Source organism: Myotis daubentonii, chromosome 13, assembly GCF_963259705.1.
Source record: "Myotis daubentonii chromosome 13, mMyoDau2.1, whole genome shotgun sequence".
In the NCBI taxonomy this organism is placed as follows: Eukaryota; Metazoa; Chordata; class Mammalia; order Chiroptera; family Vespertilionidae; genus Myotis; species Myotis daubentonii.
Window position 1 is genome coordinate 45,533,587 of NC_081852.1, and position 27,334 is coordinate 45,560,920.

General features: G+C 46.1%; 3 protein-coding genes and 1 non-coding gene across 14 annotated transcripts in view; 1 reads left to right on the forward strand and 3 right to left on the reverse strand.

Moving 5' to 3' along the window:
* Window positions 1-5,449, reverse strand: part of SEC31B (SEC31 homolog B, COPII coat complex component) — a 33,615-nt gene extending 28,166 nt beyond the window's left edge. For 4 of the 10 annotated variants that reach the window (XM_059661106.1, XM_059661104.1, XM_059661102.1 and 1 more), the window contains exon 1: window positions 176-2,617. Coding sequence is in view for 7 of the 10 variants with exons in the window: in XM_059661099.1 (XP_059517082.1) it covers window positions 176-254 (79 nt within the window). In the remaining 3 variants the exon portion in view is untranslated. Of the gene's footprint in view, window positions 1-175; window positions 2,620-2,643 lie in introns of those variants that run through there. The other 6 variants (XM_059661101.1, XM_059661100.1, XM_059661096.1 and 3 more) reach the window with 5 other exon arrangements.
* Window positions 5,450-5,594: 145 nt separating this feature from the next.
* NDUFB8 (NADH:ubiquinone oxidoreductase subunit B8) lies at window positions 5,595-10,797 on the reverse strand. Its single transcript, XM_059661113.1, has 5 exons — window positions 10,640-10,797; window positions 10,252-10,378; window positions 8,600-8,699; window positions 8,042-8,197; window positions 5,595-5,770 (listed from the first exon to the last, which is right to left on the reverse strand). The coding sequence occupies exons 1-5, from the start codon at window positions 10,722-10,724 to the stop codon at window positions 5,678-5,680; spliced, it is 561 nt and encodes a 186-aa protein (XP_059517096.1). The 5' UTR covers window positions 10,725-10,797; the 3' UTR covers window positions 5,595-5,677.
* Window positions 10,798-14,724: 3,927 nt separating this feature from the next.
* HIF1AN (hypoxia inducible factor 1 subunit alpha inhibitor) lies at window positions 14,725-25,581 on the forward strand. 2 transcript variants are annotated; one of them, XM_059661107.1, is made up of 8 exons: window positions 14,726-14,938; window positions 15,220-15,470; window positions 18,200-18,348; window positions 21,070-21,215; window positions 22,175-22,281; window positions 22,591-22,654; window positions 22,885-22,995; window positions 23,832-25,581. In XM_059661107.1, the coding sequence occupies exons 1-8, from the start codon at window positions 14,762-14,764 to the stop codon at window positions 23,874-23,876; spliced, it is 1,050 nt and encodes a 349-aa protein (XP_059517090.1). In that variant the 5' UTR covers window positions 14,726-14,761; the 3' UTR covers window positions 23,877-25,581. The 2 variants fall into 2 exon arrangements, with proteins under 2 accessions (XP_059517091.1, XP_059517090.1); XM_059661108.1 differs by lacking the exon at window positions 22,885-22,995 and having other exon boundaries at window positions 14,725-14,938.
* Window positions 17,391-17,494, reverse strand: LOC132215087 (U6 spliceosomal RNA). The gene has a single exon (XR_009448442.1). It is a non-coding gene; the product is annotated as a U6 spliceosomal RNA (small nuclear RNA).
* Window positions 25,582-27,334: the final 1,753 nt, after the last annotated feature.

A 27,334-nucleotide genomic window follows, 5' to 3' on the forward strand; every position in this document is an offset into this window, starting at 1 on the left:
AGCCATAGTCCAAGGCTACCCCCAGGTACCAAAAACAGCTAATATCTCCTTGCTTTGCTGTGAGCCAACCCCATGACTCTAAAGCTTTCTCTGATGTTTAATAAAGAATTCTGCATATTAAGCTTCCCTGGACCTGTGTACCTCCCCTGGCTCCTAGTCCACAGTATCACCATACCTGTGGCCAGATACACAGGGTACTGGCTGGCTGGGCTCCACGCTTGGACAGCTGGTCTCTCAATTTCCTTCAGCTTCATGGTCTAACCGGTAGGTGGCAGAAATCTGACATGGCCCTCAGCTCACTGAAAATAGAAACCAGCAAGCTTACGGGCCTGATCCAGGGAGCACCTGTGGACACAAGATCTTATTTCACTCTCAACATCACGGGATGGGGCATCTCAGGGCAACACAGAGTGACAAACACATGACCATTTGCATGTCTGTAAGGACAGTTCAATTAACTGATTACTAAAATCTAATGCTTTAAATCCAAAAAGCATGGTTGTCACATGCCCCATGGTGATGATAACCATCAAACCAGATAATCTCTCAATGACTTTATCATTTCCCTTGGTTTTAAATATCATCCATATGTTGATGACTCCAAAATTTATATGACCAATACAAATCTCTCCTTTGAGCTCCAAGGTTTTACATACAACAGCTAATCAAATATTTCCACTTGGATATAGCAGACCAAGTTAGTCTGTCTAAAATGGAATTCTCTATTACACATCTTATCCCCCCAAAATCTGTTCTCTAGTCTTCTTTAGCTCAGTAAATGGTATTACTATCCGCTAAATTGCTCAATCCAAAAACCTGAAAATCACCTGATTCCCTCCTCCCTTATTTCCTTCTAATTCATTGAGTCTTCCAGACTTTACCTTCAAAGTATATCTTAATCTGTTTACTTTTCTTTATCTCTACCGCACCACTCTATTTGAAGATATCATCTCTCACCTGTATTACGTCAATAATCTTCCAATTGGTCATCTCCCTGATACCCATACCATCACCCAATTCATTCTCTACATAGCATTAGGAATGAATTTTTAAAATAAAAAATGGGATTTTGGCATTCCATACTTAAAATCTTTCAATGGCTTCTACCACATTCAGAATAAAATTCAAACCCCTTAGTATGGTCCTACTCAAAAGCTCCAGCCTACTTCAACATCATCTCTTGCTACTTTTCCCCTTACTCATTGTGCTCCAGCTGCATTAGCATTTGTGCATTTCCTAGCTTTTTCCCACCTTAGAGCCTTTTTGAATCCGTTCCTTACTTTGAATGCTCTTCCTTTCAATCTTTGCATGACTGGCTCTTTATTCCGTCTTTCTGGGCTCAGCTTCTCATCTCCTGAGAGAGGTAAGCCACCCAATCAAAAACAGCCTCAATATTTTTCTTTGCAGCAATTTATAATCATATATTTATCTACATTTACAGTGGTCTCATCCAGTAAGTAAACATCATGAGAGCGAAGCTAGCACTGTGTCTGCTTTGTTCATCATGTAGTGCCAGAGCAACGTGACACATAGTTAGTGCTTCATAATATTTGCTGAGTGAATGCAGACATCCATTCTAACACACATTCAAGGTACTATCCCAATGAGCTCACAAGGAGGCAGAAACGGTGTTTTTTTAAAAAGGAAAAAAAGTGACACTGAACTTGTGGGAAGAAACTTGGGACCTACTGCAACCTGCTTTAGCAAGTCACACTCAGAATACTCGCAACTTACCAAACCAGGGAGTAGTCTTACTTAATGTCTAATGTACTTTCCAGCTTGAAGAAAGCTTAGCCATTTCCGGGAGGCCTCTGCACACCTGAGGCTACTCCAGGAATCTTCTGACCGGCTGGCTACACACCATACTATAGTTACCAGTGCCCCCTGCTGGTCAAAGCCTTTTCCATGTTTCTGGGAAAAGATCCCGTAACTAAAGTAGGAGTTGCTATTAGCCCCGTGCACTTGACATCTATAACTAACTTAACGCTCACTATGGGTTTGTTTGTTTGTTTTCGATAAATACTATTATCACCCTCATTTTACAAAGAAGAAAACAGGGTAGGTCAAGATGTGAACCCCTATCAGCCTCCAGAGCCCAGCGCTTTGGAACTTTCTACTGGTCTAAACTACACGAAACTCCATAAAGCGTTTAAATCCTGACAGCCTAGAAACTGGGGGAAAGGGCTTTTAATCTACTTTGTTCAGAGACATCTGCTCACAAATAGGGCCCTCGATGGGGTCAGAATGGCCAGGGACGGGGCGTTGCAGTTGGGAGAGCTGTGACCCTTCAAGCAAGAGCTGAGCGGACGTGCGGGGACGGAGGGCGCCAGCTACCCCGGCAGCACCGCTGCTCCCCGCCTCCGGGCGCGGCGCGTGGGGGTCAGTGAAGACCCTCTGTCCAGCGGGACGCAGACTCAGAGCGGCCGGGCCGGGGAGGTGCGGGGGCCGCGCTGAAGAGGGACCGGGGCAGGTGGCGCGGAGTCGGGTCCGATGCGAGGGTAGGAGCCGGCGGGCCCGAGGCGCACGGCCAGAGGCGGGAGGGCCAGGGTCTCCGCGGAGGTCACGCTCCCCCCGCGGCCAGCGGCCGCCGAGTCCCGGGCTCTGTCTCTGCTCTCAGGGCCCCAGACCGGCGAGGACACCAACCTGCGGGGGAGCCCAGGTCAGGGGTCAGCGGCGAGCCGGGCGGGCCTTCTGAAGGGCTTCGGGGCTCCGCGGCTGCGGACGGCGGCTGTGAAGGGCCAATAGTCCTGGCCCGGGGCACGCAGCCCATGCGCGCTGCGAAGCGGGGAGCTGAGAGCCGGCCGGCCGACCCACCGAGAGGATGTAATAGGACGATAGCTCGTGATGGCCCCCCCCTCACCTGGCCTGATTGCCCAGTTCTGCCACAGGGGGTCAGGTCCGACCACCAGGAAGGTCTGATATTCAATTTGAGCGAGGCCTGGAGCCAGCTCTAAAAAGGGAAAACACTTAATTCATTACCTACTTAAGTCGAGAAGACGGCCTCAGTAGAACCTAATTGAACAGGCAAAAAGCAATCGAGGCCATAATTAGCTGTGACACACGCAGCCCAGCAACTGGTGCCCAAAACTACTGGTTGATAAAGACTATAGGTGTGCAGAGAGCCAGGTACTGTAAACCAGGGGCTTCCTTTCCTGGAAGCTTTCCGGGACATGAGACAGGCGTATACCTTGGAGTTGCCCCATAGGTAATGTCTCAGCAAGGATGAAAGAAGCTAGAAGTTGGGGGAGTAGGCTGGTTACAGACTGAGAAATACCAATTCAACTCAGATAATAGGGAGTTATTGAAAATTATGGCTAGGGATGCAATAAGATATAGATTGTATTTTGAGACTAGCAATATGGATCCACTCAGGGAGGTAGAATAGAGGGCTGGAGGCATGAACTCAAATTAGGAGACTAATAGGACCTAGGTATCAGGTGATGAAAGCCTGGATTAATACAGTGGCAATGTTTGTAAAGCAAAATTGGACAGGCTTTTGTGACTGATAAAGGAGTTGGAGATGAAAAGATCATATATTTCTTATGCTCATTGAGGGAATTATGGCATTTCCAAATAAAAATGTCCTGTAGGCAGCTGAAAATCTTATGTCTAAAATTATTTGATTAAAAACGTCCATTTAAGCCAGTGGTTCTCAACCTTCTGGCCCTTTAAATACAGTTCCCCATGTTGTGACCCAACCATAAAATTATTTTCGTTGCTACTTCATAACTGTAATGTTGCTACTGTTATGAATCGTCATGTAAATATCTGATATGCAGGATGGTCTTAGGCGACCCCTGTGAAAGGGTGGTTCGACCGCCAAAGGGATTGCGACCCACAGGTTGAGAACCGCTGATTTAAGCCCTAACTGGTTTGGCTCAGTGGATAGAGTCAGCCTGTGGACTGAGGGGTCCCGAGTTTGATTCCAGTCAAGGGCATGTACCTTGGTTGCGGGCACATCCCCAGTAGGGAGTGTACAGGAGGCAGCTGATCGATGTTTCTCTCATTGATGTTTCTAACTCTCTATCCCTCTCCCCTCCTCTCTGTAAAGAAAAATCAATAAAATATATATTTTTAAAAAGACAAAAGCTTTAAAAAAACAAAAAACTTTCATTTAATGCATAAATCCCACTGTATTCCTGCTTGACAGACTCCAAAGATGGTGACCGGGTTATCTTATGACAGCCCCCAAGTCATTGTGACACAATCCTAGATTTCCTTTCATGTGGACTTGGAAGTTTCCAATTCAGGACAGAAGACAATTTAGGGCATTGTCTGTGCCTGCCCATTCCTTGTACTATTTCTTGAATTTAGCACCACAACAGTGGATGAGACCGGAGGAAAGTAAACAGGATTGATAACTGAACCGCAGGCAATACCTCAAATTGGGGAATGAGGCAGAAATGTTACTGATTAAGTTCTCTGAAAGAAATCTGAACCAAAAGCATAAATCAGTGTCAAGCAGGATTTTTTTTTTTAAGTGTACTCTTTCCTAATTCTTTTCACTTTGTTTAACTGTGTCTCCTCTTCTAGATAACTACTTAAAGAAAATTATGTTGTCTTGTTTTAACTTTATATCCCCAGGGCCTATCAGTGTCTGTTATATATGAGGCACACAGACATTAAATGAGCAATGCTCTAAAGCAGCGGTTGCCAACCGGTGGTCCGCAGACCACTGGTGGTCCATGAGGACCAAAAGGTGGGTGACCACTGCTCTAAAGGACAGAGAATGAAGACAGAAAAAGACAGTGGAGATTTTCAAAGAAAGGCATTTCATGAGAAGTACTCCCTGATCTCATAAAAGTCTTTCATTGCCTGGACAACCATTAAAGGACCCCTTTTTTAACTTGAATAGACTTGCTTCTATAGGTCTGTTGAATGTATGCTTTTCAATGGGTCAGATTTTCGGCAATATTATTATAATTTAAGAAAATGTCTCCAAAGGAAGAAAAGAACATAAGTTGGTTCACTTAAAAACAGATACATTGAGATAGACTCTCAAAAACATGGTTTTCCTCTTTCTAAGGCTATATAAGCGCTTGGATGAATGAATAAGGCAACAAAAGCCATAGGTTCAGTAGTAACTCACTGAACTGTCCTCTAATTCATAAATATAGGTAATGCTAGCTTATAAGCTAGGATTCAGAAGTTGCTTTGGAATGAGACATATGTATTTATATAACAGAAGTAAAATTAAGAGGCAGTCAAAGCCCTAGGCCAGTCCAAAAACACTACCTGTTTGTCCTATAATATACTTACAACATGTTAGAATGCCATTTTTGTGTTAGCTAACCATTATTATTAAAAAGGTCTTTTAATGGGACATAATTCTTGTTCCAACTTGGGAAGTTAGGAATGTCCTTCTTCCTCAACCCTGTAAAGAAGAAGCTACCCTTAGCACCTGCTGTACAAATGAAACCCTCACTACTTTCACAGTCCCAGGACGACAAATTAACATCTTCTTGTGCTTAACTCCCCCCACCCTCCCATCCTTCCAGTCTCTGGGGGGAGGGGAGGGGAGACAGCAGGCAGAAGAAAGAGAGGTTCCTCAGGCAGTGGCCGATCCTGGGGAAATGAGGCACAGATACCACAGCACTGTTTAATCAGGGATTTCATTAAGGTTAAATCTCTAGGAATGAGGAAGTCAGTTAGTGGGCACGAAGCCCATGAAGCCTCCTCAGATTTCGTAGTGAACCACAGGCTCGGGCTCTTTGGTGGGATCGCCGCCTCGTTCCAGGTACAGGTTATTATAAGGATACTGCTTTGGCCCCTAAGGAAAAAACACAGGTCAGCAAGAACATACATCAGCCAGTACCTGGCTACATCCCACTCTGAGTTTAATAGTCACGCATAGTAAATGGGTATGCGTAGCCTCTGGTCAGACCCAGCTGGGCTAGAATGGCAGGAAGAGCACTCCTCTCCCTGCTCAGCCCAAGGCAGAGAGAAAGCCTAGACTGTAAGAGACGTGGTGCCTACACTGTGTGTGTGTGTGTGTGTGTGTGTGTGTGTGTGTGTGTGTGTGTGTGTGAGAGAGAGAGAGAGAGAGAGAGAGAGAGAGAGAGAGAGAATGAGAATGAGAATGAGGGAGAGCACCAGGGAACGCTTTCTAAATGAGACGATGCATCCATCCATCCCACTCTCTCGGGGTCGAGACAGACTCAATCTCCTTTAAGTCACTCAGCCTCTAATGGTTCCACCACTAAAGTGGCCGAGCAAATGAGGCGTGCAGGAGCAGCAGTGAGGGAAAGCACAGAGGAGACACGGCTGGGATGTGCTTTAGGGGCTGCTGGCTTTACCAACAAACAGCTGTCAGAGAACACAGCTCAAGGGGAGGAGAAAAGGGTGATGTGCTTACAGAACTGAAAAATGGAAGAGCCACACTGTGTTTCTTGCTCTCCTGAAGTGAAGTTAGTGCTCACACCAGCCCTGCGTGCACTCTCCAGCCTGGGGCCCCTGGGGCTTGGTAGGAAGGCTCGTGTCAGTGCACACAGACATACCAGCTACCATCAGGACATTGATTATCTCTGCAAAGGTAGCACTGAGCAGCCAACTGCAAACACAGCAGCTCCCCTGCTTTCCGTTCCTTTCCTTACAATCTAGCCTGCAGTTCAGCGGTCGCCAACCAGTGGTCCGCGGACCACTGGTGGTCCGTGAGGTCAGAAAGGTTGGTGACCACTGCTGCAGACTACTCCCAGATAATCGTCCTAAAAACCCAGCTTTCATTATGTTATTCTTCTGTTCAAAAACTCAACATGGCTTCCGGTTGCCTAGAGCAGCGGTTCTCAACCTGTGGGTTGCAACCCCTTTGGCGGTCAAACGACCCTTTCACAGGGGTCGCCTAAGACCATCCTGCATACCAGATATGTACATTACGATTCATAACAGTAGCAACATGACAGTTATGAAGTAGCAACGAAAATAATTTTATGGTTGGGTCACAACATGAGGAACTGTATTTAAAGGGCCAGAAGGTTGAGAACCACTGGCCTAGAGGCAGACCAAGTCATCACTGTATCCCCAAACCCTAGCAAGGTCTGGACTGGTACACAACAGGGGCTTCATAAATATTTGTTGAAATAATGTGTTACTACACCATCAAGTCCAAATCCTTTAGCAATACAGTAAAAGCTGTCCAACGTAAACTGATCAGCTCACCTCACAATCATTTTTAACAGAGCAATTTCCACATCTGATTTCCCAGGACATCAGGATTACCTGGGGACTTGTTAAATATTGATTCTAGAATCCCACTGTGGAGCTACTGAATTAGGCTTTCCAGGAAGTGGAGCCCAGGAATCTGAGTTGTTAGCAGCTCTCAAGGTAACCAATGCAGCCAGTTATATAGGAATTATTTTATATGCCTGCTCCACTCCAGCTAACTCTCTCCTTGTCCTTCCGTTTTCTCTTGCCCCAAATGTTCTCTCCAACTTCTCCCTGCCACCACAAGTGTATATATATTTTTTGCATCTAGTTTAACCCTTCTTAACAGCACCTCATATCCATTAGTACAAACATTCACTACGCACATATATATACAGAAAATCTGCCAAATTCCTGTATTTGTTCAAATGTTGCTCATTTGAATTTTCTTATTATTCAAATTCAACTTCATTAAAGCTAGATAGTATTTTTGTCTTTTACATTCTCCAAAATATAACTGTCTATGCTTATAGTAGACATTTAATTGCTTCCAATTCCTCATAGGAGGTGCCCTTCACACCTTCAAAAAGGATAAGGCTTCAACTCCAGATTCCATGACTCTACCTTAGAGTGAATCACTTGAGGAAATATAATTGGTAAGTACAGTCCCCAAATGGCAACTCTAGAGACTAGCTGGCTTCCATATTCTCTTTCCTCACAGAGTCCTAAAGTGTTTGTTCTCACTCAGACTGATCCAAGATGTAGGATGGAGCAGTGCTCTGGTACTTGTGCCACGCCCATGTGCAAGGCCCTCCACAGGCGTCCCTACTCCAGAGACTTCATTCCCCCAGGAAGCAGGGCTAAGTAAATGTGCGTAAGAAAGCACTTTTCAGATACTCACCACTGGCTGGTAGGAGGGATAAGTCTCCCCCACCCAAAACATGAACAGCATGAAGGCCACGAAGCCGAAGAGGTGCTTACACATGACATCCCAAGAAACAGGTGTGGGGGACGTGTCCACACGGTTCCTGATATACATATCTAGGTCCCAGTGAAGCTAAGGCAGAAAGACAGGTAAAGGTCACATACCGCTCTTCCTACAAAAGCAGGCAGTCCAGAGTGGGCAGAGCCTGACATAGGGCTTGACAAAGGCATCCTACTGCCCTGAACAATATTCTGAGAGCCAAGTTTGAGATGCTGGTCTATGGGCAGTTTCCGTTGACCAGAGACAGCTCAAGCATGGAAATTTACAGAGCTTGTTAATTTCCAGAAGTCACATTCCACATGCCACACGTGGAACATCAGATCTCAGATTCATGGACTTGGCTTCTTTGGGCAGTAAACCTTAGTGTTATTTGGACAGAGAAATGTTATTTGAACTATAAAAAATAAAAATAAAAAATCCCAGGAATACATTAGGGAGAAGGAAGAAAGGTTAAACGGGATGTAGTTCTCTCACCGGTTCACCCCAGTTCAATCGCAGGTCTGAGTGGTCCCAGTCATACCATGGATCCCTCTCATGCTGTGAGCGGTCAGGGAGCTTTGGGTAGTCGCCATACCTGAGAGATAACAAGAGTTCTGGAAAGGGCTCTGAGCAATGTCTCTCAGATAATTCAGAGTATCCTCATCTCAAAGATAAGAAACCAACTGACAGAAATAACTGTCTCACCTAAGGACAGAGGAACTGACTTTCAAATCAAGATCTCAATTTTTAGTCACTAAGTAAAGAACTAACCAAAGAAGCCCAGATTGTAATGAAAAGTTCGTCAGCCCGACGGGTATGGCTCAGTGGTCGAGTGTTGACATATGAACCAGGAGGTCACAGTTTGATTCCCAGTCAGGGCATATGCCTGGGTTTCTGTCCCTATCCCCAGTGTGGGCGTGCGGGAGGCAGCCCGTCAGTGGTTCTCTCTCATCACTGATGTTTCTATCTCTCTCTCCCCTTCCTTCCTCTCTGAAAAATCAATAAAAATATATGTATATTTTTAAAAAGTTCACATGAAACTCTGAAATATTATAACACCATAAGCTTTTCTCACCTTCTTTCAACAAAAAGAAAAAAGTCCCATAATGTTATAATGCTAGGCCTAGAAGGCGTTATCAGTCACTCTGATTTCTTCATGAGCAGAAAATGAAACTGAAGTATGGGGTCTAAACCCGTGACTAATTGGAATAGAAACAAAAAGGGTACAGATTAGAAAAGTATTATTTTCATAGCATTTTCCTCAACCGAGTTGGCATACATCTTCATGTTCCAAACACCTCATGGGACTTCTTGCCAAGTTAGGTTTCCCTCCAGCCAATCCAGGTTCAACGTATACAGACGGCTGTCAAGGCTGCTCTTGTCCACAACACAATCAAAGACACAGGAAATGATGACAACTAGACATACACTACAAAAAGCGATTGGAAAACAAGACGAATAGGAGCTGCTGAAATCACACTGCAAGAGTGATGCTAGGATAGAAAATGAGGGTGCTGGCAATCACTTCAGATAATTAACCCGAGAGATGTGAGATGGGCGGTAGCTATGAGGACAGGAGAGGAGGAGGGAGTAGCATTAATTGGAGCAAGGGAATTGGCTATTTAATCTGCTCTGCAGTTGCTAGGATTTCCACAGCCCCAACGGCAATGATAGCGGGTTTTTTGTTTTTTTTTTTAAAGAAGAGATATACACACATATAAGAGTACTCCATCTACGAATAAGGTTCTCAAGACAGGAGTCCAGGTCCTGCCCGGTCACGTGCCTGCATGACAGCACCTGAGCCCAGCAGATGCTCCATCCAAATGAAACCCTGCGCTCTGGATGGAGCCAAGGAAGATTCCCGCTATTCACGGGTCCTCGGGGAGCTATTACAACCTCGCTTCCTCATTTGAGGAAATAACCCGAGCCAAGGAGAAAATTGAAGTCCTCCCGGCTGCAGCTGCTCACCCCCCACCCCCTCCCTCCTCCCTCCTCCCTCCACCGAGAAAAGCACCCACACCACTGACTCGGGGGGGGGGGGGGTCACGGGAAGGCTGGGGGGCGGGGGAGAGGGTCAGAGTCGAGCCTCTAACCCAGCCGCCTTCTCCCATCGCTATCCAAGTGCGCGCAGACCCCCTCTCTCTCACCCCATGCCATCATCCGGGTACGGCTCGTAGTCTTCCACCCGCAGGTTATACTTCTTGGCGGCGGCGGCCCGCTCTTCTGGGGTCCTGGGGTAGGGCCCCGGGAGCATGTCCTTGGTGATGTGGGAGGCTAGAGGGCAGGCGAAGGCAGGTCAGGCGGCACCCCATTCCGCCTGCCTCCCCGACGATTTCAAGCGGCAGCGGAGGCCGGAGCCCGAGTCTTCCAGGGACCAGCGAGACCCTCCACCCGCTCTTCTGGAAACGCGAGCTCCACCTCCCGACCCGAGCCCCGACGCGGCCGCCGCGGTACCCACGATACCCACCTCCCCCCCAACACACCAACCCTCAGGCACCCCCTTCCCACACGGAGGCCTCGCCCTTTCTCGCGGACCTGTCCGTGCACCCAGCGGTACCACGGTCCGGCCTGCCCTTTGCAGCCATCGGACTCCCAGAACCCCCGCCCTGGCCGCCGCCATCTTGACCTTCTTGAGGTTTCACTCCGCACATGCGCAAAGGCCTGTCACGGCGGCTGAGCTGGGCCAAAAGGCGTGGAGGCGGCAGGTAGCGAAGACACGTCCTAAGGGGTCAACAAGGGTGGGGCGTGGAGGGTGTTGAGAAGCAGAGGCGGGATGTGCAGAGGGACAGAGGCTGAGAGGGAACGCTGGAAGGGGAGAAAACCAAGCAGGTCGTTGCTTCGATATTTCAGATTGCTGTGTCTCTTTTTCTCCCCAAGTTACCTTAGACGCATCCAAGGATAATGAGGACTCAGGACCTGAGCATCTCATGTGGACAGCTGACCCCCTCCAGCAAGAGCAGCACAAGTGAAGTGAGCCCGGGTTCATCCCTGACGGCTTGCCTTTTCCTCTCCTTTACTGGCACTTGCTCCATCCACCCCCAAACGTGATCATTCTTCAAATTCAGCCCTTGGTCCTACTTGTTTTTGTTGTTTTCCAAATTGGTGGGTATCTTTCAGCTGATGTGCGGTGCAACAGGTAAATCGGCCTTGAATTGGTTCCCCATTTTCAGTCCGTGCTAACTTAGGAATGTCCCAGTCACCTCTACCCAACAAATGTAAAACCAATGCTATCATCACCAGAGGCAGCTTTTAGGAGCCCGCATAAAGGCTCAGATTTGTCAAGATTTAGATAATTACATTACTAACACAATTAACAAGCATTAAAAGAATGGGGAGGGAAGGCATTATATTTGCATATGAATATGTTTTCATTTTATTTAAACAAGTGGAATTTGCATAGTTTACACCAAGCATGTCAAACTCAAAGGCTAACACAGGCCAACTAAACAAGGTTTAAGTTTATGTGGGCCGCAAAAAAAACAAAAGCTTCAATTTTCATAGAAACGTAGGTTTATTTGGATAGAGACATGCTGAATACAAAGGGCTGAAATAAATGAGTAATCATTAACATAAAATAATAAATCATTTTAATAAAAATTAGTATTTTTTTTGAACATTAACTTACCAGACACTGAATAAACTGCACCAATTAATAAGCGTAACGCAAATAAGCCTATTTTTCTTGTTCTCCGAAAGCAAAATATTTCTTCTTGTGCACACTAAACAGGTCAGTCCAAGACTAATGACGTGGCAATTGGCTGCTAAAACATTCTCTGCTAGTATTAGTGGAGAGAAATGGTGCACCTGCACATAAGGCGCATAAGGGAAATGAATGCAACACTATTATAGTAATCAGTCATTAGTGAACCTTGTAGTTCACTATTAAAAATTATGTAAACACGAATATTGTAAAAATTAAGTTATGAAATTTTTATGGCCCTCGGGCCGCGAGTTTGACATGCTTGGTTTACACAGTGTAAATATGCACATATTTTCAGAAACTTTTAGGGTGATCACTGTTTTGGAGCAGAATTCATTATTATAGACACTCTCATATATCAGAGTAATAAAAACTGATATATACTGTTTGGTATATAAATTTTGGAAAGGACTACATCACAGCAACTTGCCCTTCCTATATAATAAAGCCTAATATGCAAATCGACTGAACAGCCAAATGATGCGCACTGACCACCAGGGGGCAGATGCTCAACACAGGAGCTGCCCCCAACCCACAGGCTCCAGGCCAGCCAAGTCGGGTGGGCGGGGGGGGGGGGGGGGGGGGGCCCTGCTGGTCACCCCCTAGACCTGCCAGGCCTAGGGACCCTACCTGTGCACAAATTGTGTGCAACGGGCCTCTAGTCCTATATAATAAAACCCTAATATGCAAATTGACTGAACAGCAGAACGACCTGTTACTGTGACACACACTAACCACCAGGGGGCAGACGCTCAATGCAGGAGCTGCCTCCTGGTGGTCAGTGCACTCCCTCAGGAGGAGCGCCCCTCAGCCAGAAGCCGAGCTCATGGCTGGCAAACACATTAGGGGTGGCGGGAGCCTCTCCCACCTCTGCGGCAGCGCTAAGGACCCCTTGGGGGAAGTCTGCTGAGGGGTTCCGAACTGTGAAAGGGCTCAGGCCCGGCTGAGGGGAACCCCTCCTCCCCCCTAGTGCATGAATGTCATGCACCAGGCCTCTAGTTAGTAAATAAGCATCAGTAGTTGATGTTCAGGATAATTGGACACCATCTGTGGTCAATTGATCCAATTTGGGTCAAAAAACAGAGTTGGTCTAATTTATTTTTAAGATTTAATTTAAATACCGTAAATGCCCCCTTTTAAAGTATATAATAAAGTTAATTTTTAGTATATTTACAAAGTTGTGCAATTATCACCACTAACTCTAAAAAATTTTATCACCCCAAAAGGAAATCCCATACCATTAGCACATCCTGCCGCCCCTCCCCCCCCCCATCCTCCCCTCTCCACAACTACTAATCTATTCTCTGCCTCTGTGGATTTGCCTATTCTGGACATTTTATATAAATGGAATCATAATATGTGGCTTTTTGTGTCACATTTCATTTATAATGTTTTCCAGGTTTGTCCATGTTGTAGCATGTGTCAGTTCTTCATTCATTTTTATGGCTAAATAATACTTCATTATATGAATATATAACATTTTGTTTATACATTCAGCAGTTGATGGGTATTTGGATTATTTCTACTTTTGAATATGATGAATAATGTTTCTGTTAACATTCTTGTATAAGTTTTTGTGTGAATGTATGTTTTCAGTTCTCTTGTAGTATTAGTAAAATGTCTGGGTCATAGGGTAACTCTATGTTTAATTTCTGCAGAACTACAAAACTATTTTTCAAAGAAGCACTATTTTATATGTCTGCTAGCAATATATGAGGGTTCTAATTTCTCCAAATTTTCAAAACTTGTCACTGTCTGTCTTTTTTATTATCACTATCCTAGTGGATATGAATTGTATCTCATTGTAGTGTGTATTTTTTTATTCCTTTCCCAAGGGTTTGTTTTATTGATTTTTAGAGAGGGAAAGAGAGAAACATTGATTCGTTGCTTCCTGGACGTGCCTTTCTCAACTCCTAGAATCTATCTGTCATTCTCTGCCACATATAGTTTGTTTCTTAAAGGCCAACAGGACATCATCTGTACCTTCAAATCTCTCTAACTTCTGTCTCTGCCTTCTAGACTCAGATTTAAAGAGCTAGAGTGATTAGGTCAGGCCAACTCAGGGTAAATCTCCCCTTTGCTGAACTCAAAGTGAACTGATTAGGGACATTAATTATATTTTTGCTATATAACCTCATTGCCAGAGTGATAGCCTATCATAGTCATAAGTCCTGTTCTTCAAGGGGAGAGACTTATTATATAGGGCATGTAACCCATGGGATGGAAATCTTTGGATCTATCTTAGAATTTGACCTCCAACAGCCAGCCATAAGAACTAAGTAAGCAATAGATGTCATTGATAGAGCCTTTAATAATCAATATAAATTGTTTGAATATGTGGGATGCTCATGCTTGACTATAACATTGGTCCCATAGCAAAAATACCTTCAAGTAGGAGAGATGGTGATACAAGTAGAAAAATCAAATGATGCCAAACAAACAAAAAAACAAGCAACCCCGTCTTTGCTTTTAAAAGAATTCAACTTGCCATATATCTTTTGAAAAGGCCTTTAAAGCAACCTTTGCCCACATCCTGCACCCCCCGCCCCCCCATCCTCCCCTCTCCACAGCATCTATCAATCTGACAACTGCTTTTCCTTCTGACTTCCTTAGGTAGGTCAATCATTTGCTTTTCTCCTCGCTAAACTTGCCTCCTTCTTTGCCTGTTGTGTAGGCCTGGGCACACTGAGGCAGCAATACTATTTTGTGAATTGGTTAACCGGGTTAGCAACGCTCATCAGTGGGACTCAGGTCTAGCCCAGGTCGTCAGGGGCGGAGCCTAGGGTGTAGCGCTGTTGGTCACCAATAGGAGGCGCTCCCCCACGTCTTGGCTCCGCGTTTTTGTTTTTGTGCTTCTGGGCCGCTCTTTCTCGCAGCCCATCTCTATGGTTTCCGTTGTGTTTTCTGCGGAATAGGCGGAGCTTCCGGTTCCGGCGGGGCCGTCCCTAGCGGCGGAAATGGCGGCTACAGCGGCGGAGGCCGCGGCCTCAGGCTCTGGAGGACCCCGGGAAGAGGCTGAGGCCCCCGGCCCCGCCTGGAATGAGTCCCAGCTGCGAAGTTACAGCTTCCCGACGCGGCCCATCCCGCGTCTGAGCCAGAGCGACCCCCGGGCGGAGGAGTTCATCGAGAATGAGGTAGGGGGCGGGGCCGTGTGCCCTGCGGGAGCGGGGGAGGGAGCAGGTTGGGAGGAGAGGTCAAAGGCGAGCGACGATGGAGGTGGGATCTGGCGGGGCGGTGGACTGGGGCCTGAGGGGCGCTGGAGAGGGCGGCCAGGAGAAACGGGACTTGAGGGGTTCGTGTTGGCTAGCAGACGGGGTTACTCGGAAGTTGGGAAGTAGCTGGAATGCCGGGACCAGAGCCCACCGGTCCTCGGGGTGACTTCCTTTGTGCTGCTTCACCTGATGTTTTCCCTCAGGAGCCTGTGGTGCTGACCGACACGAACCTCGTGTATCCTGCCCTGAAATGGGACCTGGACTACTTGCAAGAGAACATTGGCCACGGAGACTTCTCCGTGTACAGCGCCAGCACCCACAAGTTCCTGTACTACGACGAGAAGAAGATGGCCAATTTCCAGAACTTCAAGCCAAGGTCCAACCGGGAGGAGATGAAGTTCCACGAGTTTGTTGAGAAACTGCAGGACATCCAGCAGCGGGGCGGAGGAGAGAGGTACGGTCCCGGGGGTGGGTTCCTGTCGGCCCGGAGGCGGGCGTTTTCTTTGCGGGCGCTCGGGTGAGGAGCCGGAGGCGCCGGGTGCGTTCTCAGTGGAGGGACGAGAGGGGGACGACCCGTGCGCTGTGGTTCTCTAGTTCTTTGTCAGCTTCGTAAAGTGAGGGTCACCGTTGCCTGCCAGGGTCCGGTAGGTGAACAAAAATGAGGTCGTTTGGGTAAAAACCACCGTGAGGCGAAATGTATACACCCCGTTCCAAGTCAGGAGTCGCGGCTGGACTTGTATCCATTTGGGAGTTCCGTTTCAGGATTGCCAGATATTCAGCTTTTTCAAGAGAAGCCAGAAATCGAGGATTTTTACTTAAGATCTTTTTACTTAAATGTGCACGGCTAAATTCACATTTTTAAAGATGCTGCGAGGAGCCGAACAGAAATGTCTGTTGTTGGATTTGGCCTTGAGATTACCCGTTTGCAGGCTAATGGCTGGGGATAGTTACGGCCGAAGAGTTACATAAATGTTGAGATTCTGGGGTGAAGGATATTAGGGTCCTCTAGCTTAGGGGAGAGCAGGTTAGGTTGGGGGAGGGGCGGATAGTGATGTGCCAGGTGGTGCTGGCAATGGCAAAGGCACCACACACAGAAGTGTTTCTTTCTTTCTGCTTTCATGCCTGTGTAGAGGACAGCCTCTTGGGTAGGTCCCAGACAGCATTGCGTCTGGGGAATTGCTTTCACCAAGCTCATGGCCAGACCCTCTGCATCTCACCTTGGTGCCCCATCTTAACCTTCCTGCCTCAGTTCTCTTTCTTACTCCCTGTTAGCAGTATGTGGCCGAGTGAATGAATTTGAAATATCTTTTTTCCATCTTCCTGACACTTAGCAGTTACACAATGAGAGGACTTTGACTAAAAGAGTTTCCAGAGTCTGAACTATGATTGATCTGTTATTTTTGTCTTATAAAGCCTGATTGAGTTGAGTTGTCTCATGCATTAATTTCCTCAAAGTTAACAGCATGTACGTGTGCGCCCATATGCATAGACACATCCAACCTTCAGATTGAGAGCTATTTAAATAGCGCTGGTGGAGTGTAATTCCATTTAATGAACATATGGACTAGACTAAGCATGAGATGAAACACAAGAATCCCCTGGTTCCTCATTCACTTTAAGTTTCTTATCCTATAGTGAGAGCATTTCCCCCTCCCTAAGTATGAGCTGTGAGTGTAGTCTGTTCTTTATGGGGGACTCAAGGAAAAATTTTACCCTACCTGCTGACTTGAGCATCAACCAACTCCACTGCATAGTTGTACAGGTTGTTGTGATTCTGGGATGAAGGCTATTAACATCCTCTTGAGCTCTTTTGATATTTACTCTTTAGGTATAATGGAAAATGTTTAGATTCATGTTTCATGAATGGTCCTGCCTCTTTTAAAGTTACTTGTAAAATTTTTGTATGTGTATGTATATTATAATCTCTGGGAAGAGTCCAAAGGTTGCATTTGAGTCATGTCCCCCAAAAGGTAGCTAATGTTTCTAGCTTATTGAGATTTCTAGCTAAAGTGGCCTTAAACATGGTGCTTCTAGGCACTGATACCTTTGAGCCTTTTGAAGTAACATTCTCAGGACCAGGAAAGGACTGCTTCTGTACTTAACTTCCAGCTTGTCCCCTTATTAACGTGTCTTGTGGGCTTGATCACGTGTGTCTGGGTTTTCATATGCCTTAAGTAACTTCTGATCTTCCGTAGGGGTGTTAGGAGCCTTGGGCCCGATGAGGCATCTTCCTTCAGATGTAGAAAGCTGCTACAGAGAGGTGGCTGAATCAATTAAGATAAACTAGGCTTCAAGCCAGAGCTCCGCAACTTTATTTCTCACTCACACTACATGTTCATCACAGGCCACCTGGAGTAGGCTGTGCTCTTTTTTGAGAAATATGAAACGCTTCACAAATCTGTGTGTCATCCTTGTGCAGGGGCATGCTAATCTTCTCTGTATCGTTCCAGTTTTAGTGTACGTGCTGCCTAAGTGAACAGAGGAGGAAGCTCTGCTCTTACATCATCATTTTCGCTTCAGGGCCTGGATTGGCCCAGTAGCTTCTATCTGAAACTTTGCAGTTGCTGTGGCAGAGAGAAAAGATGTGGTGGTAGTGTGTGCTGGTTCTTAAAATTACAGTTTGGAAGCAACACAAGTCACTTCTGTGGACATTTCCTTGGCCAAAGCAAATTAAATGATCAAAGCAAGTTAAATGGCTTCAAAGGGGTACAGAAGAATAACACTCCCGCAGGGAAGGAACTGGCTCTTGGTGAACAGTTATATGATTTGTTACAATGGCCATTGAGGGCCAAAGGGATGCTTGGGCCCTGAGAATCTCTGGAACAAGGGTGATTCATCATTGTAGGCTCTGTGGATAGACTTTGAGGAATCTATGAAAGAAATTGTATGAAAGTTCTGTGTATGTGCATTTTTCTGGGGAACCTTCCTTGGATTTGTAAAGGATTTATGCTGTGACCCAGAAAAACTTAATCACTTCTTTAAAGTAAGAAATTTGGTGTCCGAAGAAGGATAGTTAAGGATTCAGTTCTGTGAGAATCCATGTTGGTTAAGATTCACATGATAGTGGTTGTTCTCTGTGGGCGATGTTATTGTGGGTTTAGCTTAGATTTCCAGGTGTGGGGAGGCCATGCCAAGGGACTGTGTGTACATGCACTAATGGGATCTTCTTCTTGGGGAACATAGGTTGTATCTGCAGCAAACACTCAATGACACTGTGGGCAGGAAGATTGTCATGGACTTCTTGGGTTTTAACTGGAACTGGATTAATAAGCAACAGGGAAAGCGTGGCTGGGGGCAGCTGACCTCCAATCTGCTGCTCATCGGCATGGAAGGTAAGAAATCTTTCAGAAAGCAGCATAGCTTGGAGTCATTCAAACCCGGTTCCTAATCCTGTGTCCACTATTTATTCCCTCCTTGACTTTGAACAAGTCACTTAACTTCTCAAGCCTCAGCCACCTCATCTGCAAAAGGACCATGATAGTATTTTATAAGTAGCTGTGAAGGTGAAATAAGATAATTTATGTTGTTTTTAAGATAGTTTCATGCACTCTAAAAAGTTTTCCCTTCCTTAATTATTGTGTGAATGTGTATACTCAGATATTAGGGATCTCTGCAGTATTGCTTTTCTCTATTGGATCTGTTTGTATTCAAAAGATTTTTATCCCAGTAGAAGAGGGAATGTATTTTTCCAATATAAGCTGAACCTTAACTTCTGAACAAATAATACATTCATGGGGTTAAATTCAAAAGGTATAAGTAGATATGTAGTGATAAATCTCTCTTCCACACCCAGTTTCTCTCCCTGGAAGCACCACATGTTATTAGTAGACTGTGTATCCTGCTAGAGAATTTTATGTACACACGAGCAAATATGTGAATATGTTCTTTTGTGTGTGTGTGGTTTTTTTTCTTTTGAATAAAATGAGAAGCCTTTAAATTCCAGTCAGAAAAAGGAGAGCTACTTATCTCATTCTTATTATTTCCAGCACTAGCTTGGTGTCAGGCTCATACTAAATAAATGGTGAATAAATTGGGTTGAACAAGGAAGCAGAGTAATTATTCATTGTTGTTCACTGCTGGACTCAGATCTCTCCGCCCTTTGATTATCCTTTCTTCAGATTTAGGCGCAGTTGATGGATTGACTTTTAACCTGTCCCTTGGAAACCAACTCTTGGTTGACCTGTCAGGAGCCAGTTCTAGTTTACTTGACTCTGCATTTTTTTTTTCTTTTAAATATATTTTTGTTAATTTCAGGGAGAGGAGAAAAAGATAGAACATTAGTGATGATAGAGAATCATTGATCGGCTGCCTCCTGTACACCCTGCACGGGGGATTGAGCCCACAACCTGGGCATGTGTGCCCTGACCAGGAATCAAACTGATCTCCTGGTTCATGGATCGACGCTCAACCACTGAGCCACATCAGCTGGTTTTTTTGACTGCATTTTTCTGTTGCCTTGTCCTCTGGTAGAGTGTAGGCAAGTGGATTTGTTGGGTAGAGTTGAGAGAGCAGACCCCCTTTGGGGATGCCAGGGACTCTCAGCATTTAAGAAGGCAGTTATCTTGACCCATGCAGGTAGACCTGGAGAATGCCTTCTACACTCCGGGCCCTGCAGGGGCCCTTAAGTTTTTAAGAATAAACAACATACGTGGGCCCAGTTATAATGAGTAGATAGAGCACATACTAGGGCAGAACTAATTCAAGGTGGCATTTAAAATAATTTGCTTTATTCAAGTTGAATAGCTCTCTTTTAGGAATCTGATTCGTACCCCTCTGAGAATCAACATCCCCAGTGTTGCTCTAAGAAGTGTTGCACCTCACAGGTGTGTTGACGTGGGAGGAAAGGTTGAGAACCTTTGCCCTCCAAAAGGGCTACTCTGGCACACTCTCCCGGGAATATGTTCGGGCCTTTCCGTTCCCCTCTTTTTTTCCCCCCACAGGTGTGTATCTCCTAAACTCTAAGCACTCAGCTAAGCCACCTCTGAATTCCTGACCTATAGGAAACTCTAAGGGTTCCCATGAGGCTGCAACCAGGGGAGCAGTGGGCGGCTACAGCTTGTCCTGGGCTCACCCCCAGAACCTGTCTCCTTCTCTCTGACTCTCCAGTGAGCTGACAGCAGCTATGCCTTGGCTCATTTCTTTCCCATAAGGTTTCTAGAGAGCCAAAGCATCCCTGCCTAGTCTCTCTCCTGTTGCTTCTTCTCTTGTAGGCCCTTCTTTGTTTCACTGTCCCCAGCTTTAATAAACGTATTCTCAAAATAAAGAATAAAAAACGAGCTACCCAAAGCAAGTATGTATTCATGCAACTTAAAATGACTAGTTAACTCCATCAAAGAAGATCATGCAGATCAAAGAAGGGCATTGTTGATACCAGTCATTTAATTTGTTTCTAACTCTTGTTTTACTGCCCTTGAATTCTTGCCATGGTCAAGAAGCGTATAAGTATATATAATATATTACTTTGTTAGACTTGTATGATTTTAATGCGCTATTGCTTCCAGTAAGGGCAAAAGCCATCATTTAAGAAAGTCTACTTTGCTAATTAATGTTGAATCCTTATTGCTGGACTTATTACTGATTAAAAGTGTAACACCACCCTGGCCGGTGTGGTTCAGTTGTTTGAGCATGGTCCCATGCACCAAAAGGTTACTGGTTTGATTCCCGGTGGTTTGTTTCTCCGTGGTTTGATTCTCGGTTAGGACTGATGCCAGGATTGCCTGCTCCATCCCCAGTAGGAGGCGTGCAGGAGGCAGCTGATTGATGTTTTGTTCTCACATCTGTTTTTCTTTCACTCTCCTTAGCCCTTCCTCTTCAAAAATCAATAAAATAAAAATAAATTAAAAAAATACCTCCTCAAATATATATATATTTTAAAAAGTGTAACTCCTAATTCGCTGAGATTTTAATTGTCATCTCCCTGATTCTGCCTGATTTTTTTATTAGGAAGCCCTAGCTGAGTGGGCAGGCTGGTTTCTCTCCAGCACTGGGCCCTGTGTTCCAGCCTGTGCAATAGAGGCACTGCTCTGAATAAGAAAATGTCTTTCTTCTTCCAGGAAATGTGACACCTGCTCACTATGATGAACAGCAGAACTTCTTTGCTCAGATAAAGGGCTACAAGCGATGCATTTTATTCCCTCCGGATCAGTTTGAGTGCCTCTACCCATATCCTGTTCATCATCCGTGTGACAGACAGAGCCAGGTGAGCTCCTGATCTGAGGAAGGTACAGAACTCCTTGGGGATCCAAGGTTGGCATGACTTTCCCCTTCCTTGTGGTGGTATGCTAGATTTGGACAAACTCAGGATAATTACACAGTGTAGCTCATACAGGGTGGGGCAAAAGTAGGTTTACAGTTGTTCATATGGAAAATAATACAGTAATTAATTAATAATACAGGAATAAACTGTTTCACATACAACTCTAAACCTCCTTTTGTCCCACCCTGTATATTTCAGGCCTCTGTGGCAGTCCCCACATGTTTATAAATACAAACAGCCCTGTGGAGCTAATTCTGGAGGGCAGACCCTATGGTTGATGCTGATGGAGTCAGGTCACCACCCTGTAATTGGATTAATAGTTCATGGAACAAAATGTGTTTATGTCTCTATTGGGTTTAATAACTGTTTTGTCATGGATGCTCTCACTTTTTGATAAAAAGGAGGATGAATAGAATTGAGATATGTCACTTAATGTCTTTTTTGGATCCAAGTGAGGTATATGGTTTACTTTGTGGCCAAACAAAGAGGTCCTTTTCTTAAATTGAAAGCTGCCTAGTTACTTCATGTAGGAATTTTGGCTGGTTAGAAAGTGTCTGAGAGAAAGTTCCTGAAGGTTTGAGTGAAGGATGAGTCCTCATTCTTCGTATCTGCAGGCCGTGAGTAGGTTTCCTGACCTGCAGGCTGTGATGTTTGGCTTCTGACCTCAGGCGCCCTGAAGCCGAGGATTCTTTACCGCTCAGTATTGAGTGTGGCCTCTCCACATCGTCCTCTGAGAAACTCTGTGTATTTTTAACGTATGTTGTGTTTTCTGCTGGATATAAATTTTAAGTCTTTTTTTTTTTAAGGCATCTTTGTAGACTACCAGAGTAACTTTCACATAGTTCTTAATGATAAAAATTCGGTGATCGACTGATTTTTTTTCTTTCTCTTGAATCTCTCAGGTGGACTTTGACAATCCTGACTACGAGAGGTTCCCCAATTTCCAGAACGTGGTTGGTTACGAAACAGTGGTTGGTCCTGGTGATGTTCTTTACATCCCAATGTACTGGTGAGGAGGGGGCTAGGACTGAGGACTTCTTGGGAGCTTCCTTTTCCATTCCCTGAAAAGCCTCATCTGTGTCCCTTGAGTTGTGACAGGATTGGTCTAATGTGATCTACAGGAAGGCTGGCATATCCAGATGTGAGCATCCTGAACGTGGGGGAGATCACAGCCCTATCTCTAGCCCCATGGCGTGTGTGAGAGGATGAGCACAAAGATCCTTTATTTTTATTTCTCTTCGCTGGACTCCTCCTAGTTTCCCATCCCTCCCTCTGAAAAGTATTGGTGGCAAACAGGAGCCTGTTTATTTTCTTGCAGGTGGCATCACATAGAGTCATTACTAAATGGGGGGATTACCATCACTGTGAACTTCTGGTATAAGGTGAATATGGGTTTTTTCCTAGATGGGGCTGGGGTGAGGTAGGTGTAATACATTATTTGGGGGTAGAGTGGGGAGGTTGGCTATTTCTGGAGTGATCCCAGGTCTTTGGGGAGATGAAGAGGAATGGGCTTGAATGGTATTTCTTAGAAGGGAGGATGGTGCCTAGGAATGGTGGGTGACACTGAAGCTTTCTGCTAAAGACATTTCCTGAGCTGCTGCTTCCTTTGCAGGGGGCCCCCACCCCTAAGAGAATTGAATATCCTCTCAAAGCCCATCAGAAAGTGGCCATAATGAGAAACATTGAGAAGATGCTTGGAGAGGCCTTGGGGAACCCACAAGAGGTATGTGGCTGCCCCAAGGTGGCACTCCTGTGGTTCGGTGGCAGTGATCAGGGAAAGTCAGGATTGGTGTCACATTCTCCATAGCTCCTCTGTTTCATATCTGTTACCCTCTCCATAGAGGTTATGGGTATGTTCAGAAAAGCCTTGTTTTCTGCTGAGAGCTGGGCCTGACTGGCGGATCAATTATAATCTGTTCCATGCTAGTAGTAATGTTCCCCGTGGGGCTGGTGTGCCAGCTGGGACCCCTGAGGGGATTCTTCTGGAACAGGAAGTGAGCAGTAAAGCATCTCCTCACACTCTCCCAGCTATGCCAAGGCTCTTCTAGCTTGAGACCTGCTTCCCCCATAGGTGTGCCAGTGGCTCATCGGGCAAACGGGGGAGGTTTGTGTTCGTAACACTCTAGCCTCCATCCTGTGGGTATCCTCAGCATCCAAAGGACCTGTGGGGTTTTGAGATGGCATTACCCTCGATTGCAGGTGATCTTTTCAGTATATAAAGGCATGTAACATTCTTAAGGCACGTTTAAGAAACATGCAAACACTCTTAGGTATTTGAGGATTATTATTCCTCTGACCTTCTGTCTGTTGTTTGGTGCTGCTTACAAATACAGGGTATTGTGAGAGGGAAGATAATACAAGGTGAGCACAAAGAAGATAGCCATGCCCTCGAACACTGGGTTGACCTTCAGGAAGAGAGTTGGTTAGAGGGCTTACAAGATTGAATGAAAGCTTTCTCCCTCCCCTTGGCTAGACATTGAATGTCTCTAGACACACGCCTGTCCGGCTCCAGGGTCTGGGAACAGGCAGTTCTAACTGGCTCCTCATGTCTTTTTGCAGGTGGGGCCCTTGTTGAACACAATGATCAAGGGCCGATACAACTAGCCTGCCAGGAGTCGAGGCCTCCTGCCAGGTGACTGCTAGCTCATCCACACCGCTTCATTGATGAGGACAGGAGACTCCAAGCACTAGTATTGCACGAAGCACTTAATGGACTGGACTCTTGCCATGGCCCTGGAGGCAGGTGTTTGGGACAGGGCAGGGTGGTTGGCGAGCCACTCCCATTTGGAGGGACTTGGTGCCCTTGCCTCTGTGCCCCAGCACCTTCTCTCCCTGTCCCCCTAAAGTTCTGCATTCAGTGTGTGGAGTTCCAGCTTCTGGTTTTCATCATGTCTGTGTGTGTCAGTCTGTCAACCTTGGGATGTGTGTATGCGTGTGTGTGCATGCACACCCATGTGTGTCTCTGTTCCTTGCGGTCTTCTGGATCAGGACCCCACTCAGGCCCAGACCTATCTCCTGCAACCTCTGTGCCTCAGCCTGAGATAGAGGAGATGCTCTTGGATGCCCGCTACATCAGGCTACTGGGCCAGAGCTGTCCTGATGTTTAGGTCAGTCGGCTTCCTTCAGGTTTCACAGAATCAGGTTCTAGGGTGGGTGGGAATGGCTACTGGGACTCTACTGGGGAGAGTGAGAAGAAGGCTTGCTTTGAGAGCCGGGAGAGCTTCCTATGAGAGAGAATTAGGTTCCAACTTGGACCTTCATGCTCAAGCCATACATAGAGAAGAGCCTTGGGACACAAGAACCAAGGATTGTGCATAAATTTCAAATTGCAGTTACATACAGCTCCTCTCTTTCAGCACCAGCTCTTACTCCCTGTGCTGAGTACCAAGGGAGTCCTCCTAGCATTGGCTTCTCTAGGTTCTATGGGTGCACACCTGTGTGCAGTGTGTGTGTGTGTGTGTGTGTTCGTTCACACTGGCCTGCCTCTCTGCTTACCAAGTCTCTCTACTGCTTAACTCTACTGCAGTGGGAACCCCAGGGCAATACTGCCTGACCTAACCTAAAGATTTTAAACTCAGTTTCAGCCATTGGATGTTGGTCAGGTCTCACTGCAACCTGCCTGAGGCTGACTGGCTAGAACCTTTTCTGCCTAGGCAGGCTGCACGCTCTGTGTCTGAAGAGCTTCCTGGCTCAGTAGACAAAATGGGGTCAAGCTTTAGCAGCTAACTCACTACCTGTCATCCACCTCATGACAAGGACAAAAATGTAGCCTTGTCTCTTAAAGCCAGCACCTCTGCCAGACCCCACTAATGTTCCACAAACACCCTCAAAAGTCAGGGCAACTGGTGGAGCACAGAAGTATAATTTCCTTTTCACAGCTACTTATGAGAACCCCTCAGGGCTGCAGCTTACCACTGGGCAGCTGTGCACAGCATAACTCGAAGGGCCCTCTTCACATGTATTCATTGGGATTGGGCAGTGTGGTGGCCCTGTGTCTTGTCACCTCCACTTCCATCTCATGTCCCTTCTCTCTGGAAGGAAAGAGGAGATGGAGTATTTGGGTTTATGTATTTTTTTCTTTTTTCCTACCAAAGGTTTACTTCAGTGTCTGAGCTATGACTCTTACCCCGAAGCTCAGTTTACAGTTACAGTGCACTGATGGACTGAGGATGCGTGTGTTTGTGTGTGCGCATCTGTGTATGTATTTAAGTACCCGATTCTGGGTTCTCTGATGCACTGTGTGTGCGTGCAAACACGGTACCTTCTCAAGTGTAGTTCTTTCAAATATAGCCAATGCTGGAAAATGTGATCGCAGTGATCTCCATCTCTCCATCTCTTTTTGGGAAAGAGGAGCACACAGAGAAACCAAGGCAAACGGAGGATAAACTTGACCACAACTACACTTTGAAAGAGAGCAGATTACTGGGTCAGCCTGCAAAGATGTGGGTGGTGTGCAGCAGGGAGGTGTGTGCCACGCAGCTGGTCCTTGCTGGGCGCTGTGCTGACCTAAGGGGAATGGGGGGCAGGGACCTGCACAGGATTGGTTGTGATCCTTGGGTAATATAATACTGACCCCTGATTATTAGACACCTAATGTGTTCCTAGTGCTTTTATCTGTGTTCCTCACTATCCTGCAAGGTAGATGTCCTCATTTTACAGCTGAAGAAATGGGCTTAGAGAGGTTAAGTAATTTGTGGCAATCAGGATTCCAACCTATGCTGTTTGGCTACAAACCCCTGCTGCTCCTTTGCCACCAATGTTGATTCTTTTACCTCCTCCCTTGTACTACCTCAGATCTCATTCCACTGGACACTGTCTGGTGCTGGCGAGTTTAGCCCAAGAGAGTGCAGAAGATACAGCAGTGGGTGTCAGCTCTCCTGGGCTCCAGCTAAAGACGTCTGGGAAACGCCGGGAAGCCATGTAACGCTCAGTGCTGCAAGGAGCTACGGGAGACGAGTTCTAGATCCCATCGTGTTCCTAGTGTGTCCTTGAGTAGGTCCATGGCTTGTCCCAGCTTCTGCACTCATAGAACTGAAGACCTAGTTCTAGGTGCTCACTAAGAACCTTGATTCATGTTCTGCTGTTTCCTTATCCCCCAAGGAAGAGGTTGAGTCTTTTGCCTTTACTTGCCTAGGTTAGGGCCATTTGGGCTCAAATTCTTCTTGGGACAGAGGAATCGTGCCGTGTTACCCCTATTGTGGAGGCAGACACCATGGGAAGGTGGGGGGTTGTGTCTGTATGGAGGTCAGCATTGTTGCAGGCTCCTATTTTTACACCAGTAGGTACAGAGGAAACTACTCTTTCGTGAAGTCAGATATTGTTGGGGGGTTGGAGTTTGGGGGATAGAGGAGGGGCTGTTCTGGGCATCAGTTGAGCAGATGCCCAGGATGCCTGGGGGAGACCAGCTTCCCCTACAAATCAGAGCTCTAAATTACAAGGTTTTTACCAACGCGAACAGTTGGGGGACGTCGTCTGCTCTCATTTGCGTAATGGTTTCTGTCACTGGTGATTAGACACAGGATGAAGGAAAAGAAATTTGACAATTAGGAATGAGCCATCATTAATCTGAATCTGTTAGGAGACAGAGGGGAAGAATCCTTATCACTGGGCCAGCCCGTGTGGGGAGACCCTCGCTTCTGCCCCCCCAGGATACACCCCTTTATTGTTCCCACAAGGAGGCTGAGGTGGTATTTCTTAAGACAGAAGAGATGGGCCAGGTCCCCAGCCTGAGATGGACACAGGAACACACGTACAGGCATAAGCCAGCACGGAGAGATGGGTGTCAAGTGCACCGTAGGGCAAAGACTAACAATGGAGTACTTTTGATAGGTGCTATTTGTGAAGAATGTTTTTGTAATCAGCTCTCCAGGTGCCCTACCAGTGGCAAGTAATTACTACATTCCAATCCTGCAGAGCAGAGGAAACCTGGTCTTTATCCTCTAGGACAGCGGTTCTCAACCTGGGGGTTGAACAACCCTTTCACAAAGATCGCCTAAGACCATTGGAAAACACATATAATTACATACTGTTTTTGTGATTAATCACCATGCTTTAATTACGTT

Bases quoted from the DNA above. Each gene is read 5' to 3' on its own strand.
- HIF1AN (XM_059661107.1), top strand. From the start codon at position 14,762: ATGGCGGCTACAGCGGCGGAGGCCGCGGCCTCAGGCTCTGGAGGACCC. The intron at 14,939-15,219 runs GTAGGGGGCGGG...GTTTTCCCTCAG, and splicing joins AGGAGTTCATCGAGAATGAG to GAGCCTGTGGTGCTGACCGA. The intron at 21,216-22,174 runs GTGAGCTCCTGA...TGAATCTCTCAG, and splicing joins CGTGTGACAGACAGAGCCAG to GTGGACTTTGACAATCCTGA.
- NDUFB8 (XM_059661113.1), bottom strand. From the start codon at position 10,724: ATGGCGGCGGCCAGGGCGGGGGTTCTGGGAGTCCGATGGCTGCAAAGG. The intron at 10,379-10,639 runs GTCCGCGAGAAA...CCTGCCCTCTAG, and splicing joins ACCGCTGGGTGCACGGACAG to CCTCCCACATCACCAAGGAC. The intron at 8,700-10,251 runs GTGAGAGAGAGG...GTTATCTCTCAG, and splicing joins TACCCGGATGATGGCATGGG to GTATGGCGACTACCCAAAGC.